The 14,578-nt window shown below is 49.5% G+C and overlaps 2 protein-coding genes across 9 annotated transcripts in view; both read left to right on the plus strand.

Annotated features, from left to right (window-relative positions):
• The window catches only part of SEC24C (SEC24 homolog C, COPII coat complex component), a 27,493-nt gene extending 17,477 nt beyond the window's left edge, over positions 1 to 10,016 (plus strand). For 2 of the 6 annotated variants that reach the window (XM_009214668.3, XM_009214669.3), the window contains 18 exons: positions 5 to 73; positions 1,400 to 1,511; positions 1,735 to 1,862; positions 3,293 to 3,431; positions 3,640 to 3,755; positions 3,926 to 4,050; positions 4,190 to 4,381; positions 4,600 to 4,693; positions 4,891 to 5,007; positions 5,679 to 5,849; positions 6,650 to 6,746; positions 6,850 to 6,995; positions 7,190 to 7,328; positions 7,458 to 7,576; positions 7,679 to 7,858; positions 8,120 to 8,311; positions 8,549 to 8,638; positions 8,795 to 10,014. In XM_009214668.3, coding sequence (XP_009212932.1) covers positions 5 to 73; positions 1,400 to 1,511; positions 1,735 to 1,862; positions 3,293 to 3,431; positions 3,640 to 3,755; positions 3,926 to 4,050; positions 4,190 to 4,381; positions 4,600 to 4,693; positions 4,891 to 5,007; positions 5,679 to 5,849; positions 6,650 to 6,746; positions 6,850 to 6,995; positions 7,190 to 7,328; positions 7,458 to 7,576; positions 7,679 to 7,858; positions 8,120 to 8,311; positions 8,549 to 8,638; positions 8,795 to 8,935 — 2,367 coding nt within the window. In that variant the 3' untranslated portion in view covers positions 8,936 to 10,014. Of the gene's footprint in view, positions 1 to 4; positions 74 to 1,399; positions 1,512 to 1,734; positions 1,863 to 3,292; positions 3,432 to 3,639; positions 3,756 to 3,925; positions 4,051 to 4,189; positions 4,382 to 4,599; positions 4,694 to 4,890; positions 5,008 to 5,678; positions 5,850 to 6,649; positions 6,747 to 6,849; positions 6,996 to 7,189; positions 7,329 to 7,457; positions 7,577 to 7,678; positions 7,859 to 8,119; positions 8,312 to 8,548; positions 8,639 to 8,794 lie in introns of all 6 variants that reach the window. The other 4 variants (XM_021943358.1, XM_021943359.2, XM_003903760.5 and 1 more) reach the window with 3 other exon arrangements.
• FUT11 (fucosyltransferase 11) lies at positions 10,014 to 13,730 on the plus strand. Of its 3 annotated transcripts, none has more exons than XM_003903763.5 (3): positions 10,014 to 10,889; positions 11,017 to 11,642; positions 13,340 to 13,730. In XM_003903763.5, the coding sequence occupies exons 1-3, from the start codon at positions 10,182 to 10,184 to the stop codon at positions 13,482 to 13,484; spliced, it is 1,479 nt and encodes a 492-aa protein (XP_003903812.2). In that variant the 5' UTR covers positions 10,014 to 10,181; the 3' UTR covers positions 13,485 to 13,730. The 3 variants fall into 3 exon arrangements, with proteins under 3 accessions (XP_003903812.2, XP_021799053.2, XP_009212935.2); XM_021943361.2 differs by lacking the exon at positions 13,340 to 13,730 and adding an exon at positions 12,921 to 13,333; XM_009214671.4 differs by having other exon boundaries at positions 10,143 to 10,889; positions 11,021 to 11,642.
• Positions 13,731 to 14,578: the final 848 nt, after the last annotated feature.

The following is a 14,578-nucleotide window of genomic DNA, read 5'->3' on the forward strand; positions in this document are numbered from 1 at the left end:
AAAGCAACTCAGTGAGCTGCCTCCTCAGCAGAAAACCAGGCACAGAATAGACCCCGATGCCATTCCTAGTCCAGTAAGTGCAGGGGGTGGGTGTTTGTGCATGTCATTCCTGTGTTAGTGCCATCCATGCATGCCTGTGACCTCATCTTCACCTCATCTACCATGTCCATTCCTCTCCATTCTCTTCCTTTAGCCCTAGCCCTTATAGATACTCACTTATACAAGCTAAAAGGATATGCATGCCTCAAGTCACCAGGTAAATGAAGAGGTAGCAAGCTGTTTGCCTTGAGTATGGGGTGGTGGAAGGTCAGGCTCTAAGGGTGGGGTCAGGTGGCATGTTAAGTTTTGGCTTTAGTCCTTCTGGCTCCTCCAGGAGCCTGCAGGTGATGTGTGATGGAAGAGGACAAAGTTGAACAGTAGATCATTCCACTTTGGATTTGATTTGTCTGTAGCCTGTTGTGGAGAAATATCGGTATAGGAACGTACAGATTCATAGTATCCCAAACTGGAGTTTCTTACAGGAGAAGAGACTGCTGGTTTGGGAAAGTGTGAGTACTTTCTCATCTGAAGAGTATTTTTCACTCTGATATATTTCTAAGCTTCAACTTTTCTGCCATGGGATAGAGAGTCTCATTTGCCCTTTGCTTTTTCTGGTTTTCCAAACCCATCTTGAAGTAACTGACCAAAGGTCATGAGCCTGCATAAAGGTCTGAATATGAGTTTTGCAGGTCCTTTATTTTCCTTTGCTGAGTCTGTCAAAATGTGGAGGACTGAGGATTGAGCTATAAGGATTGGGTACTTATCCTCTCCTCCTATATATACACATTGATGCTTACCTGAAAGTAAGGCAGCATCTGCTTCCTCACTTTAGTTGATCATTTCTGGTCGTTTAAATCTCTCCTCACCCTGTCCCTTGAATTTCATTGAGTGTAGAGTCATTCCAGGTAGATTCATTTTTACATGGTTACTGTTGTCTCTTTTCCTGCTCTGACTCAGAATGTGTCTTGGAGAGAGGATCGGGGAAGGCATGATGGGGGAGGGGAATGGAATCTAATCATGTTTGAAGGTTTGTGATCAGAGCTGGGGCTTTTCCTGGAATGGGAGGAATGAGAGGGTGTTCACGATTGATGGGGGGTTGGGGTCAATTCATAAAGAAGCCCATTCTCATGTTGCCAGCCCAGCAGGCTGCTGGGAGTGAAAGATTGGCTGCTGTAGGGTGAAAGATTGGCATTGCAGCATTTTATATGATCTCCAGAAGGAGAACAGGCCTGGTGCATGAGGTGTTCCCTGGCAAATTTTTAGTTTTTGTGTTACGGCTCTAGCCTTTTTTTCTCTTGGCACTCTGGGACCTGACACTTCCTTTTTCTCCTGTCACCTCACTCATTTCACTTCTCTGCAGATTCAGGTCATTGAAGATGACAGGAACAACCGGGGTACAGAGCCATTTGTTACTGGAGTACGGGGCCAGGTGCCACCCTTAGTCACTACCAACTTCCTGGTGAAAGACCAAGGTGAGAATTAGCTCCTCCCACAGGGGCTTTTTCTTCAAGATTATCAGCTTATGGTTGGGGCCTTTTTTTTTTTTTTTTTTTTTTTTAGTTTTTAACCAGAGACAAGTTCCCTCTAGTCCCTCTGGGGAAAAGGCCACCATCACCTAGCTTTGTGGAGATGATGGAGAGCTGGTGTCTGGAAGGATTCTGTGATCTGACTTGGGTCTTCTACCTCCTTCTTCAGGGAATGCAAGTCCCCGATACATCCGATGTACATCCTATAATATCCCTTGCACATCTGACATGGCTAAGCAGGCTCAGGTGCCCCTGGCAGCAGTCATCAAACCGCTGGCAAGGCTGCCCCCAGAGGAGGTGAGTCAGGGAAGGGGCTAGAGTGTAATGAAAGGGAGGGAGGTAGAGGGGGGACTAAACTTTCTTCCTGGATGTGATTCCGGCTTCACAATGGAAGATATTTTAGTTAGGCAGGAGAGGAGACTATCTTTAGTGGCTTTCTATCCCAGGGTCCATCCCTGGAGAGGGGATGGTAGGGATGAGAGTGAAAGCCCAAGACATTGCTGTGAAGGAACATGGATGGTCCCTAGGGGGAACAAGCGGTATGAAAAGAGGTAGGATCAAACTGTAGGGGAGAAGACAGCTGAATGTAGGAACCTCTTGTATGATGGTAATCTCCAGATGATGAGAAGGACATTATTCCATGTTTTCCTGACTGTCCTGTTATCCCAGGTTAGGGCTGTCAGAACAGCATATAAGCAAAAAGGGAGATTAGGATCCAGTGATCCTTCTCTCACCTGTTTTGTGGCCTGATCTGTCACCCCAGTACCTGATACCAGGATGTAGAGAGCGAGCGAGGCAGCTGCTCCACCAGGCCTTGTTAGGATACTCATATTCAGCCTTGCTTATCTTACGATAGGGTTCTCTCTTACTAGAAGCCCAAGGCTCAGTTTATATTCCGCTTCTCTCTCTGTCTTCCTCTGTGTGTTTGTGTATTTCCATCTGGGTCCCATTGGGGATAGTTGGGCACTGATCTCTTATGTGTAGGGTGACATTTGGGGCATCAGTAGCTGGCACGGAATCCCAGGGATAGGGGAGGAGGTGTTATAGATATTTGGTAAGGGAAGGAGCTAGAGTCCAGATTCTTTTTTTTTTTTTTTGAGATGGAGTCTCGCTCTGCTGCCCAGGCTGGAGTACAGTGGCCGGATCTTGGCTCACTGCAAGCTCTGCCTCCTGGGTAGCTGGGACTACAGGTGCCCGCCACCTTGCCCGGCTAGTTTTTTGTATTTTTAGTAGAGACGGGGTTTCACCGTGTTAGCCAGGATGGTCTCGATCTCCTGACCTCGTGATCCGCCTGCCTCGGCCTCCCAAAGTGCTGGGATTACAGGCTTGAGCCACCGCGCCCGGCCGAGTCCAGATTCTTAGAGCAAGAGTGAAGGGGATTAGAGATGGGATCAGAAAGGAGAATCCTAGATAATCTTGGCTTTCTCCCTCATATGCCATGGCAGCCCCTGGTCTGATACGGCCGGTTTTGCAGTTCCTCTTCTCTTTCAGTGAGAAATGCAGCTCTGGGGGTGGGATGTAGCAAGAGAGAACTATATAATTTTTACTCATAGGGACATTTTCCTGTGATTTGTCCTTACTCCCTTTCATCAATGTGCTTCCTACTTCCTCTGTAGGCAGAATATCTACACCATGCGCCTTCTCCCTCCGGTTGTTCCTCCTCATCTCCTGGCTGAACCTACTGTAGTTTTCCTTTATGTCTGATCCCCCTCCCCTTTGTGCCTTAGGCTTCACCATATGTTGTGGACCATGGGGAATCTGGCCCTTTGCGCTGCAACCGCTGCAAAGCATACATGTGTCCCTTTATGCAGTTCATTGAAGGAGGGAGGCGCTTCCAGTGCTGTTTTTGCAGCTGTATCAATGATGGTATGTTCATGGAAGCTGGGATTTGGGGAAAGGTCTTGATTGTATCTTCCTTGTTCTCTATTAATAGTTAGAGAGATGAGGGTCCATTTTTCAGGAGCTGGGGAAGTAGGGCACATGGGAATGAGGGATAGTGGAGTGAGCTCAGCTAGGGCTAGATATACTGATTGAAACTGGATCTTCAAGTAACACACTGCCATGCTCCCCACAGTTCCCCCCCAGTATTTTCAGCACCTGGATCATACCGGCAAACGTGTGGATGCTTATGACCGTCCTGAGCTATCCCTGGGCTCTTATGAATTCTTGGCCACTGTAGATTACTGCAAGGTGAGGGAAGGTAGAATGGGAGGAGCAGTGGGTGGAGGATAATGAGACAGCTAAGAATGGCTGTTATCATTTCCCTCACCCCTTTTTTGTCCCTTTTTGATGTTGACTTCTCTCTAGTCAGCTGGCCTGGTTAGCATTACCCCTCTCCCCAACATTTTCTTCCTTTGCAGAACAATAAGTTCCCCAGCCCTCCTGCCTTTATCTTCATGATTGACGTCTCCTACAATGCCATCAGGACTGGTCTTGTTAGGCTCCTCTGTGAGGAGCTCAAGTCACTGTTAGACTTTCTACCTAGGTGAGAGTTACAGAACTGAGGTGTTTCCTGGGGTTAATGATAGGGTGTCTGGGTTGACTGAAGAGATGAAGCCTGATGTCATGAAGTTGTGCGTGGTGGAAAAGGTGGCAAGTCTAGGTAACAATGTCACCTTCTACAGGGAGGGCGGGGCAGAAGAGTCAGCAATCCGCGTTGGCTTTGTCACCTACAATAAGGTGCTCCACTTCTATAATGTGAAGAGCTCATTGGCCCAGCCACAGATGATGGTTGTGTCCGATGTGGCTGACATGTTTGTGCCACTGCTGGATGGCTTCCTGGTCAACGTCAATGAGTCTCGGGCAGTTATCACCAGGTAAGAGCCAGATTGTGGAGGTAAAGGTTGGGAGTGGCATGGGTACCACCATAGAAGGTCATGGAGTTGAGCAGAGGTGTTGGACAGTGGATGGAAAGGGGCTGTGGCCCAGGAGTTGTCAGATTCTAGAGGCCTGATGACTCTTTAGGGAATTGAGAACTGAGGTATCTGGAATCTGGATAGCAATTTTGGTTGTTTTCCGTCACCTATCTCTTTAGCTTATTGGATCAGATTCCAGAAATGTTTGCAGATACAAGGGAAACAGAGACAGTATTTGTCCCAGTTATCCAGGCTGGGATGGAGGCTCTGAAGGTAAGGCTGGAGTATCTGGCAACTTCCTCTAACTCATTTTCCTCTGACCATCTTATCCCCTGGGATACAACCTCTTTCTTCAGTAGTGGATGACTGTCCAGTAAGTTAAACTGTCTGACATAGTTGGTGCTTAATAAATGACAGGGGAAGGGGTGGATGAATAAAGAATAAACAAGTAGTCCTCTCTTTTTTCCTAGGCTGCTGAGTGTGCAGGGAAGCTCTTTCTATTCCATACATCCCTGCCCATTGCAGAGGCCCCAGGGAAACTGAAGAACAGAGATGACAGGAAGCTGATCAACACAGACAAGGAGAAGGTGTGGGACTGGAAAATGGGGGAGGGGAAGGATTTTTCATTACAGAGGAAGTGGGGACTCTATTTTCTTGATGGGGGCTAGGACCAGACACTCTAGCCTTTCAAATACCATATCTGTGACTACCAACCTCCACTGCTGCCATACTTCTCTACTCCATCTGATGCCAAAGCTGTTGGTAGACTTCTGTTTATTTTTTAAAGGAGAACTTTTGGCCAGGCACAGTGGCTCATGCCTATAATCCGAGTGCTTTGGGAGGCCAAGGTGGGCGAATTTTTGAGGCCAGAAGTTCGAGACCAGCCTGACCAACATGGCAAAACCCCGTCTCTACTAAAAATACAAAAATTAGCCGGGCGTGATGGCACACACCTGTAATCCCAACTACTTGGGAGGCTGAGGCAGGAGAATCGCTTGAACCTGGGAGGCAGAGGTTGCAGTGAGCTGAGATCACGCCACTCTATGCCAGCCTGAGCGACAGAGTGAGACCCTGTCTCAAAAAAATGAAAAATAATAGATAATTTTTTACTATTGCAAAATCCTTGGAAGTAGATCTGAAGTCTCCCATGAATTTGAATATCCCATGCTAGCTATTCAGTTCTCAAATAGGGCAGAGCTGGGATATTTGAACATTTTCTTCTCCCCATTTTCTTTCCCCCTATTTTCTTTCCCCCTAGACTCTGTTCCAGCCTCAGACAGGTGCCTATCAGACCCTGGCCAAAGAGTGTGTGGCCCAAGGCTGCTGTGTAGATCTCTTTCTCTTCCCTAACCAGTATGTGGATGTGGCCACGCTCTCTGTTGTGCCCCAGCTCACCGGTGGCTCTGTCTACAAATATGCTTGCTTTCAGGTATGGTAATAGTATTTGCAGTGGCAGATGGCAGCAGGGCTGGGAATACCTGCTTATATATGGAGTGGCTGACTCATTAATAGAAATAGCGCTGGGGCTGGGCATGGTGCCTCACGCCTGTAATCCCAGCACTTTGGGAGGGTGAGGCAGGCGGATCACCTGAGGTCAGGAGTTCAAGACCATCCTGGCCAACATGGCAAAACCCCATCTCTACTAAAAATACAAAAATTACTCGGGTGTGGTGGCGGGTGCCTGTAATCCCAGCTACTCGGGAGGCTAAGAATCCCTTGAACCCGGGAGGCGGAGGTTGCAGTGAGTGAAGATTGCGCCACTGCACTCTAGGCAGGGCGACAGAGTAAGACTCCGTCTCCAAAAAAAGAGAAATAGTGTTGGAAGAGAAGACTGCATAGTCTAAAGAAGTGAGCCCGAGAGTGTGGCAGTTAGGAACATGGGCCTTGGAATCAGTCCTGCATTGATATTCTGGCCCCACCACTTACTAGCTACATGACCTAGGATAAATTACTTAAGTACTCCCTCTTTTGTTCCTTCATCTGCAAAATGGGGTTAAAATACTTAAGTAGGATTTGTCTACAAAATTAAATAAATATATGTAAAGCACTCAGTGTGGTACCTGGTGTGCAGTCTAAGTGTTTAAAAGCTATTGTTGTCATCATCATTATCATCGTCACTGTAATGATGATAATTAGGCAGCCTTGTAGAGTGGAAGGGGTACAGGGAGATTGTCTGCAGGATGAGCTATGTCTAGTCAGTGATATGACTCTGGGTCTGGGGCCCTGCAGGTGGAGAACGACCAGGAGCGGTTCCTGAGTGACCTGCGTCGTGATGTCCAGAAGGTTGTTGGCTTTGATGCTGTGATGCGGGTCCGGACAAGCACTGGTCAGTCCTGGTTGGAGAAGAGCAGGTGGGGGGCCTAAGTCTGGAAGGGAGGCATGTGGCACTTGTCATACCTTTTGCCCTAACTCTGTCCATGTGGCCTCAGGTATCCGTGCTGTAGATTTCTTTGGAGCTTTCTACATGAGCAACACAACAGACGTGGAGCTGGCTGGGCTAGATGGGGACAAAACGGTGACTGTGGAGTTCAAGCATGATGATCGGCTCAATGAAGAGAGCGGAGCCCTCCTGCAGGTGGCAGGCGGGAGGCGGGGCTGGGCAGGAAATGTGTCATTCGCTTGGTATAGAAGAGGGTGAGGAGTGGGTAGAGAGCACTGGAAGAAGAGACTGGGCAGGGGAGTGGCTCATTTCTCTCTTCTAGTTTAATAATGTAGCAAAGGGCCTTCGTGAGGGAGGGGTGTGAGTTCCCCCTTTCTCCCTTCCCCTAGTGTGCCCTGCTTTACACCAGCTGTGCAGGGCAGCGTCGGCTCCGCATCCATAACCTGGCCCTGAACTGCTGCACCCAGCTGGCTGATCTGTATCGAAACTGTGAGACTGACACGCTCATCAACTACATGGCCAAGTTTGGTGAGGGTAGAGGCAGGGCAGGGTGGGATTGGGGCTGAGAGGTCCAGGATGGTGAGCGGGTAGTTATGATGGTGGGAATGCATACATGATGGGCAGCTGACCAGTGACTGTCTTTGCTTTCCCATCCAGCATATCGGGGAGTCCTGAATAGCCCTGTGAAGGCTGTTCGTGACACTCTCATCACCCAGTGTGCCCAGATCCTGGCCTGTTACAGAAAGAACTGTGCTAGCCCCTCCTCTGCAGGACAGGTGGGGCAAGTATATTAGTGGGAGGTGGGGTTCTTGGGACAAATGTTTGCATTTGGGAGGGATTTCTCATGATCATCGACTTTATTTTGATAATCCCCTCAGTTGATCCTTCCTGAGTGCATGAAGCTACTCCCAGTTTACCTGAACTGTGTGTTGAAGAGTGATGTCCTGCAGCCTGGAGCTGAAATCACTACTGATGACCGTGCCTATGTCCGACAGCTAGTTACCTCCATGGATGTGGCTGAGACCAATGTCTTCTTCTACCCTCGGCTCTTACCTTTGGTGCGATTGAGGGTTGGAGTTTGAGATCTTGCATGGAGCAAAGGGCCTCTTAGGAGGAGGAAAGGATAGGCTAATATCAGTCTGACACTAGTGGAATTTGTTTTTATGTATTTTAGCTGATGCAATTTTCACACTGAGAGAGTTACTGAGACCCCAGAAGGGGTGGTATCTGAGGACTTAGCTTTCAGAATTTTGTGTGTGGTGGGGGACAGACTTGTCTTATGGTCCTTGGTAACCTTTTGCTCCCTTCCTTTTGTCTAGACAAAGTCTCCCATCGAGAGTACCACCGAACCACCAGCAGTTCGAGCCTCTGAAGAGCGTCTAAGCAATGGGGATATGTATTTACTGGAGAATGGTCTCAACCTCTTCCTCTGGGTGGGAGCAAGCGTCCAACAGGGTGTTGTCCAGAGCCTTTTCAGCGTCTCTTCCTTCAGTCAGATCACCAGTGGCTTGGTGAGGGCAAGGAGTCAAGGAGAATATGGGTGTGGAAGTATACTTTGTGAAACGATTGGGAGCCAATAAAGTTAGTGTGCTAGTCCCCTCAAATATCAGGGAACACTTGGGGACAAGGGCAGTTGCTGTCATTCTTCCCAGGCTTCCTTGTTTCAGATGATGCATAGATGTGTGCTGCCCCACCTTGACTGAACTCAGAGTGCCTTACCATAAGGATAAATGAATTTTGTGTTCTAGAGTGTTCTGCCAGTTCTGGATAATCCACTGTCCAAGAAGGTTCGAGGCCTCATTGATAGCTTAAGGGCACAGAGATCCCGGTACATGAAGGTAACACTGATCTGAACCCTGGATTTCTTACCGTGTCAAGTCCTCGCCTAGAAGTGGGGGTTGGGTGGGGAATGAGTTAGTGACTGCCAAATGGGATTTCTGGGCGTGTTTAATTTCCTTTGGCATTGCCTCATGAACCCTGAATTCTGGCTATAGCTTATCGTGGTGAAACAGGAGGACAAGCTGGAGATGCTGTTCAAGCACTTCCTGGTGGAAGATAAGAGTCTGAGTGGGGGAGCATCTTATGTGGACTTTCTCTGTCATATGCACAAGGAGATTCGGCAGCTACTGAGCTAAAGCAAGTGGGTAAATGGCACAGGGCCCAGGCCAGCTTCCAGAAAGCACCCCAGGATGTCAGAGAAATTGGGACAGTACCATATCTTATGTCATGTAAGCTGACCTCAGTCTCTTTGGGGGGGAGGGGGAGATATAAGGAGACACCTTCTTTCTGGGCTCAACTATCCTGCCACTCTGTCATGTCCTGCTGATCGAAGGTGCCCCTGTTCCCTCACTCTACCCTCTTTTTCCTGCTAATCCTGTCATAATGAATGTAGTTTCTCAGTTCACTGTATATGATTCGGTATTGGGGGTTTGGAGGCACCCAGACCCTGGCAATATTATGTGTCCTTTTGAGCCAGTCTCCCCAGAGGAGAGGGGCAGGCAGGAAAGAGTGGGGATCCTAAGGTTACTACAGGGGGTGGCTAATTCAGCTCAGTGTCATCCACAACTTCCTATATTAGGGATAAAACATACAGGTGCACAAGAGCTGGGGTATAGCCCATAGGTGGTGGAGAGAAAAGTGGTCAGTCCTTCTTGGGCCTGGAGGTTAGAAGTCAAGTTTCTCTGCTTTCATTGCTCACTCGCTCTCTCCTGCAATGATGATCACTCCGTGGATAGAGAGACACTGTCAGAGATGACCTGGGAATTCAGTTGCAAAGTATATTAAGATCTGGGAGAGGTACCAGTCTCCTTTCCAGCTGGAGAGGCCCCAACACTGGATGGTTCTATAGGGAGCCTAGGGAGCCTGGTCATCAACTTGCAATACCTCACAGAGCCAGTTCACATCCCACTCTGAGCTCCCACGAGAAACACTGCTTCTCCAGGCCCGGGGTTGTTGGGGAGAGAGGCAGAGGCAGCTGGAGCGCCGTTCTCTCCTGCCGGGACACCGCTTGGGCTTTGGTATTGACTGAGTGGCTGACAGTTATCTTCCAACCCCAACTGGCTTGGGGGCAGGACAAGGGCTAGGCTTGACGGTGGCCAGGCTTGCCTGCTCCCCGCCTGGGATGCCCCTGCTCTGGACCTCTCATTTCTCATTGGTTTATTTTTCAATGCATCTTTAATTTGTAAAGAAATAAAATAAATTAAGATGTAACCATTAGCCTCATGTTTACTCCCGAAAGCTCACTTTGCTTTTAGCCCTAGCCGTCGGCTGAGCGGAGCTGCGCATGCGCCGCGTGCTCCCGTGGCATAGAGCCTCGTCCAGTCACGACTAGCCACTGGGCGGGGTGCGTGCCGGCCGAGGGCGCCGGCTGCCAGAGTGGACATGGCGGCCGGCCCCACTGGGGCGGTGCTGGCCCTCCTGGGGGTGCTCAGTGTCTGTGCAGCCCGCGCCTATGGGTCCGTGGCGGAGAGGGAGGCCGGCGGTGAGGCGGAATGGGCGGAACCGTGGGATGGCGCGGTTTTCCGGCCGCCCTCGGCGCTGGGCGCAGTGGGGGTGACGCGGAGCTCCGGAACGCCGAGACCAGGGAGGGAGGAGGCCGGAGATTTGCCGGTGCTGCTGTGGTGGAGCCCAGGGCTATTCCCCCACTTCCCGGGAGACTCGGAGCGAATCGAGTGTGCGCGCGGCGCTTGCGTGACGTCCCGGAACCGCCGAGCGCTGAGGGACTCGCGGACGCGCGCGCTGCTCTTCTACGGCACCGACTTCCGCGCTTCGGCCGCGCCGCTGCCGCGCCTGGCGCACCAGAGCTGGGCGCTCCTCCACGAGGAGTCGCCCCTCAACAACTTCTTGCTGAGCCACGGCCCGGGCATCCGCCTCTTCAATCTTACCTCCACATTCAGTCGCCACTCGGATTACCCGCTGTCGCTGCAGTGGCTGCCCGGGACCGCCTATCTGCGCCGCCCGGTGCCTCCGCTCCGGGAACGCGCGGAGTGGCGCCGCCGCGGCTACGCGCCGCTGCTCTATCTCCAGTCCCACTGCGACGTGCCTGCGGACCGGGACCGCTACGTGCGCGAGCTCATGCGCCACATCCCGGTGAGTGAGTGAGGGCGGGCTGGCGGGCGGGAGGGGAGGGAAAAGAGGGGGCGGGCTGAGGCCAGGACTCTAGGTGTCCAGGCCTCCGGGCCGCACCCTCATGACTTCCCTATTCTACCCGGTCTAGGTAGACTCCTACGGGAAATGTCTGCAGAATCGGGAGCTGCCCACTGCGCGGCTACAGGACACAGCCACGGCCACCACCGAGGATCCAGAGCTCTTGGCTTTCTTGTCCCGCTATAAGTTCCACTTGGCCCTGGAAAATGCCATCTGTAACGACTACATGACAGAAAAACTGTGGCGTCCCATGCATCTGGGCGCTGTGCCCGTGTACCGCGGCTCTCCCTCTGTGAGGGACTGGATGCCGAACAATCACTCCGTCATCCTGATTGATGATTTTGAGTCTCCTCAGAAGCTGGCAGAGTTTATTGACTTTCTGGACAAGAATGATGAGGAATATATGAAATACCTGGCATACAAGCAACCTGGGGGCATCACCAACCAATTCCTTCTGGATAGTCTGAAGCATCGGGAGTGGGGAGTGAATGATCCTTTGCTGCCTAACTACCTCAACGGCTTCGAGTGTTTCGTCTGTGACCACGAACTGGCTCGGCTGGATGCCGAGAAAGCCCACGCGGCCTCTCCCGGGGACAGCCCCGTCCTTGAGCCCCACATTGCCCAGCCCTCACACATGGACTGCCCAGTGCCCACACCTGGCTTTGGCAATGTGGAAGAGATTCCTGAGAATGACAGGTAAGAATGCTGGGGTCCCTTGCAGCCATCAAATCATTTACTTACTTGCTTACTGTGGACAATTAAGTAGCACTAGGTGCTGAGCAGGTGCAGGAGGAAATTATGATATGTGCTCACTCTGTCTTTAAGGTGTCAGCAGTCTAATTGGGGTTAGGATAAGACAAGCTGAAAAAGCTGAATAGATGTAAAATATAATTCAAGGCAACATATGAAAATCAGCTTATGTGGACAATGTTTCCAGTAGTGGTTCAAAAAGATTGAACCAGAACCCAGGGCCTGTGCAGACAGGGGAGAGAGAAAATGGGGAAAATAAATAGGGGCAAGGCTGTAAATATCATTAATACCAGGCTCAGGAGTTTGGACTGCACTAAAAACTCAACTATTTGAGCACCTTTTATAGAGTGGACATGGGGGTGGGGAGTAGAGGAGAGCATTTTGAGGGAGGCTTTTCTGCAGTAGTCAGGGCTTCCACCTGTTAACCAGCCATAATTTTTTTTAAGCAGCTGTGCTGAGGATGAGCCCCATGTACTTGGTGCATGTGGGGACACACTGCCTGTGTAACTAGAAAAACTAGGCATGGCCGGGCATGGTGGCTCACGCCTGTAATCCCAGCACTTTGGGAGGCCAAGGTGGGAGGAACACTTGAGGCCAGGGGTTCCAGACTAGCCTGGACAATGTAACAAAACCCTCTCTGTACAATTTAAAAGCTAAAAGCCTGGGGTGGTGATGCATGCCTGTAGTCCTAGCTACTTGGGAGGCTGTGGCAGGTGGATTGCTTGAACCCAGGAGTTCAATGCTGTAGTGAGCTAGGATCGTGCCACTGCATTCCAGCCTGGGTTGGAGTAAGACTGTGTCACACACACGCACACACAACAATGCGCAATGTGCATCAGAAGGGAAGCGAATAGGCTACTGCAGTAGGTGGCAAAAGGTGGTGGTATTGGGAAACAAGGCCAGCATGAGGTGTGTGGGGGGGAAATGTTGAAAGCACTTGTAGCAAGCCACACCTGTTGGGGGAGAGGTGATAAGATTATTAAGCTTAAGTAAGACTGCTAGAATGGCCTACAGAGACCGACTTGGACAGTGGATGGCAGCAGAAGGCCATTTATTAATAGATGCTGCTGGCAGTTTTGTCCCGATGGTTGGAATGCTTCACCAACTAATTTGTATCTAATTACAAATTGTTTGTATCTGAACATAATATGATTTACTAGAGGAAAAGTACAAAAAAAATGTGAAACATTAAGAAAATAAATATTCAGGTTATGTCTTTTCTAGATGCTGGATGCTACTTCATTTTGATGCACCTTCATTTTGATTATTGGGATAAAGGTGAAACTTAAAAGATAATCATCTAAAGACCCCTGCCCCCTTGCTTTCCTTATGGAGACTACCACTTCCAGTCTGACCTCTGCTTTGCCTGCCTCTGAACCCCCTCCACATTTGGGAGCCAGAAGCAGGCAAGTCAGGAATTGTAATCGATTGGGTAGGCTGTGTGATGTCTTTGTATTTGTGGCTTTTAGCCTGTCACTTGGGCTAATATTGGATTTACTTCATGTTGTCTTCCCATCGCAGCAGTCTTGTCCAAGTTAGAGACCACTGTATCTGCTTAAGATGTCTTTGGCCCCACTCAGAAAAAGGCAGGACTCATAACTATGCTGCAGTTCCATAATCCAACCCCCATTTTGGTATTTCAGTTGGAAAGAGATGTGGCTGCAAGATTATTGGCAAGGTCTGGACCAGGGGGAAGCTCTCACTGCCATGATCCACAACAATGAAACAGAGCAGAGGAAATTTTGGGATTACCTACATGAAATCTTCATGAAAAGGCAACATCTCTAAGTGCCCTTGCAAGAACCTTTAACTTGGCGGAGCTAAGGAGATTTTATTCTATCCTGGGACATAAGGAGCATCCACTGCACAAACCCTTACTGAACACTGTCTTTTCATGGATTCAAGGCATTCCAGTTTTATCTATTAAGATTTTATCTTGGCCGGGCGCGGTGGCTCAAGCCTGTAATCCCAGCACTTTGGGAGGCCGAGGCGGGTGGATCACGAGGTCAGGAGATCGAGACTATCCTGGCTAACATGGTGAAACCCCGTCTCTACTAAAAATACAAAAAACTAGCCGGGCGTGGTGGCGGGCGCCTGTAGTCTCAGCTACTTGGGAGGCTGAGGCGGGAGAATGGCGTGAACCTGGGAGGCGGAGCTTGCAGTGAGCCGAGATCACGCCACTGCACTCCAGCCTGGGAGGCACAGCGAGACTCCGTCTCAAAAAAAAAAAAAAAAAAGATTTTATCTTAATGATGAGTAGCCAAGGTCTAACATAGGGCCTCTCCTCAAGGAGAGATGGAGGCATACAATTCTTGGTTCAGTGAGAAACAGAACCCTAAAACATCCATTTGATTCAAGGTGCTGGTCGAACAGTTTTTAAATTACTCAATTCTCTATTTCATCCTTTGAGCTGTACTTGACTACCAATGAAGTAAGATGGGTCAGGTTACGACTTACAACTTTTGTTCTATTCCCCAAACTCCTCATTATTCAGTACGTTTCCCAATAATCTCTTCTTCTCATCTCTTGCTTTATAAATTGTTATGTTGGTGGAGAAGCAAAACTTCTGGTGAGTTGTATTCTGGTTTTTTGCATTTTTTATATTATGTACTTTGCTTTCATGTCAAACTTCTATTTTACTTTTTTTTTTTTTTGTATTTTTTTGTAGAGATGAAGTTTTGCCATGTTGCCCAGGTTAGTCTCCAACTCCTGGATCAAGCAATCCATCCGCCTTGGCCTCCCAGAGTGCTGGGTTTACAGGCATCAGCCACCTTACCCAGCCCTAGTTTTGTTTTTTTTTTTTTTTTTTGTTTTTTTTTTTTTTTTTTTTGGCCTTTTCTGTCCAGGTGTAGTGGCTTATGCCTGTAATCCCAACACTTTGG

Source organism: Papio anubis, chromosome 11 (assembly GCF_008728515.1).
Source record: "Papio anubis isolate 15944 chromosome 11, Panubis1.0, whole genome shotgun sequence".
Taxonomy (NCBI): domain Eukaryota; kingdom Metazoa; phylum Chordata; class Mammalia; order Primates; family Cercopithecidae; genus Papio; species Papio anubis.

Coding starts and splice junctions, on each gene's coding strand:
- FUT11 (XM_003903763.5), top strand. CDS start 10,182: ATGGCGGCCGGCCCCACTGGGGCGGTGCTGGCCCTCCTGGGGGTGCTC. Junction 10,890..11,016: donor AGCTCATGCGCCACATCCCG/GTGAGTGAGTGA, acceptor TACCCGGTCTAG/GTAGACTCCTACGGGAAATG. Junction 11,643..13,339: donor GAGATTCCTGAGAATGACAG/GTAAGAATGCTG, acceptor TTGGTATTTCAG/TTGGAAAGAGATGTGGCTGC.